This window comes from Cynoglossus semilaevis, chromosome 10, assembly GCF_000523025.1.
Source record: "Cynoglossus semilaevis isolate Cse_v1.0 chromosome 10, Cse_v1.0, whole genome shotgun sequence".
In the NCBI taxonomy this organism is placed as follows: Eukaryota; Metazoa; Chordata; class Actinopteri; order Pleuronectiformes; family Cynoglossidae; genus Cynoglossus; species Cynoglossus semilaevis.
In genome coordinates this window covers 472,646-475,313 of record NC_024316.1, presented here as the reverse complement: position 1 = coordinate 475,313, position 2,668 = coordinate 472,646, and the positions used below count along the sequence as shown (strand labels likewise).

At 40.1% G+C, this 2,668-nt stretch overlaps 2 protein-coding genes across 2 annotated transcripts in view; both read right to left on the bottom strand.

Annotated features, from left to right (window-relative positions):
* Positions 1-1,593, bottom strand: part of slc6a8 (solute carrier family 6 member 8) — a 34,574-nt gene extending 32,981 nt beyond the window's left edge. Inside the window, exon 1 of the mRNA XM_025059581.1 lies at positions 211-1,593. Coding sequence (XP_024915349.1) covers positions 211-529 — 319 coding nt within the window. The 5' untranslated portion in view covers positions 530-1,593. The remainder of the gene's footprint in view (positions 1-210) is intronic.
* A 211-nt stretch (positions 1,594-1,804) lies between these two features.
* The window catches only part of slc35a2 (solute carrier family 35 member 2), a 12,167-nt gene continuing 11,303 nt past the window's right edge, over positions 1,805-2,668 (bottom strand). Inside the window, exon 6 of the mRNA XM_008317904.3 lies at positions 1,805-2,499. Coding sequence (XP_008316126.2) covers positions 2,469-2,499 — 31 coding nt within the window. The 3' untranslated portion in view covers positions 1,805-2,468. The remainder of the gene's footprint in view (positions 2,500-2,668) is intronic.

Genomic DNA, 2,668 nt, shown 5'->3' with positions numbered 1-2,668 from the left:
ATATTGTTTGTAAGAAAAAAAAAATATACATGTTATCAGGTTTTCAATGGGAGTGAAGGGGGGGGAGGGGGGGGGGGGGTTAAAACAATGCTTACCAGTTGACCAACAAAATAACACTTCATAATGTGGTTGGTTATTACCGCCATTTTGTTGTTAGCGACAAGGTGTAAACTTTGTGTGTGTGTGTGTGTGTGTGTGTGTCCTTGTTACCTCCTCCATTCTTGTAGCACAGGTAGGGGAACCTCCACACGTTTCCTAGACCAACAGCGAAGCCGATGCACGACATGATGAAGTCCATTTGACGGGTCCATGTCTCCCGCTCTGGGTATCCTGGCCCTGCACCATTTGGTACAATTCCCTTTTTGTCCGAACCAGAACCGGGCTCTGTCGTCACCACTACCATTATTGGTGTGTTGCCGTTAGATGCCGATTCAGGAAGGTATTCGCCCCCATTCGACAACGTAAGGGGCTTCTTCTTGGTCTCCTCCAGGTGTGTCAGTGAGGAGTTGGAGTTGCTGTGGTACTCCATCAGGCCCAGGGGGGAAAAAAAAGTAAAAGTGCAAGTGCAAAAATCACTTCCTACACCAGTTGGAAGACTAGGTCTGAATTAGAGAATAGTTGAAATCAGTCTTCGAATTAGAATTAATTTAAAGCGGGTCAAAAACCACAGCACTCCACAGATTAGTCTGTCAACCAGCCCCTGGATGTCAAATCAGTCCATGAACCTTTTCAAAACTTCAGTCAGAAACTGCAGCAGACCAAATATCACTCTCTCAACCCAGGAAGGGACAGAAATCCCACCAATTCACAATTTAATCTACACAACAGTCTAGGAACTGAAATAAATCTCGGAACACCTTCGGAAAACACACCAAAAATACGTCCACGAATACGTCTAAACAACCTGCAAAAATACCCAGAATCGGTTCACTGAACAATCTGGGCAAACTGTCCACAGACCCGCACCAGCACCAGCCTGGCCGACCGTAGTCGAGTGGTGGGTCCGGTCCTTTTCGTCCGTCCGCTGTCCTCTGCTTCACTGAAGATGAATCACGTGAGGAACGGTCCTGGCTCTGAGCCGGTTCTCAACGAAAATGAATAAGAAAACAAACTGCTTTGTTGAGAGGAAAAATTATAAAGAATAATTTTGTAAAATAAAAACGCCTCAGTTTTTTTTTTTCCTCTTATAGCGACCTTCAAAAACCATCCACAAAGCACTTGAATGAGAGTCTGAAGAATCGCATGAGAACAGCGAGCGAGAGAGAGAGACGTTGGAAGACCGAGGCGGAGGACAGAGAAGGACAAAGGAGGACAGGGGACAGTCCAGTTCAGTGTGAAGAGGACAGAAGGTCCAGGCAGCAGCGACGCTGTAGAAGGCTCGACAGCAAAGAACCGCAGCTCCGTGAACGCGTCTGTCCCGTTAGCGTCGCTGCAGGTATTTTTAAAGCGCGTTCGCGCGTCACGGGAGTCGCAGCTTTAAAAGGAGAAGCTTTCGGTTGTGACGCCACATGGCCCCGCCCACCTGTTCTCTCTCCACCTGCTCATCTTTTCCTCGACCGCCCCCCCCCATTTCTTAATCCAACTCGTATTTCTCTCATCCCACTTCTATGTTACGACTCTCTGCATCTCTCGTGAAGGAATAAATAGTAAATAAAATAAATAAATATTGTATAACTAAAATTCGTGAAGGAATAAATAGTAAATAAAATTAATATTTTAATATTTTATAACTAAAGAAATAACATGTAGAAATTGTTAAATTATTTTGTTTTAATTATTTTTATTGTTCACTCAGACATGTAGATGAGGCAACAAATATATTTAAAAAAAAAAAAAAATTCAAAACACAGTCCCAAAATAGTGTTTCATGTTTTAGAGTCTTATTTTGAAATATTAGATATGAAATTACATCATCAGTCATAGTTAGAATTATATTTATATATTTAGGTTTTATATTTTTTTTTACACACGTGACGTTTGTTTGTAATAAAGAAAAATAAAATATTCGAAGTATAAAAAAATCTTTAGCACCATCTACTGTATTTTCACTTTAATTTTTTTTTATATTTGTAGTTAATGTATTATCAAAATGCTTAATAATAATTTTGACTATATATATTCACAAGTTATTGTCCCTTTTTCTTCAGTTTGTCTTCAGAAATTGCACTTTTGCAAAAAGAAAAAAGGAAGTAAAAGTAAAAAATACTTTAAATATAAGTTAATAATAAGTGGACAACGTAGACAGATAAATATACTACAGATGTAGATTAAAAAAAAACATTAACTGGAGCAGCTAACGGGAGTGTAACTGTATGTAACTGTTTAAACTTACAAAAAAAAAAGTCTTAAGTACTCGGAATTATAATTAAACTGCAGTACCCACAAGTAACCAGTAGAGGGAATCTGAGGGGGAAAAAACGGCATCAGCAGTTCGTTCATAGTTCCATCTTCCTGATCCATAGGACCAATCAAGAGCCTTTCTTCTTCTTCCCTGCAAGGCTGAGGAGAAGGAGCAGAAAAGTGACAAGGAGAGTAGAAAAGAGGATAAGAAGGACATAAAAGCAATGAATTAAGTAGGAGAGGGTGAGAGAGAGAGTGTAAGGAGAGAAAGGAGATGAGGAGATCCAATAGAGTGGCAAAGAAGAGAAACAAAAGAAAAGGGGAGGAG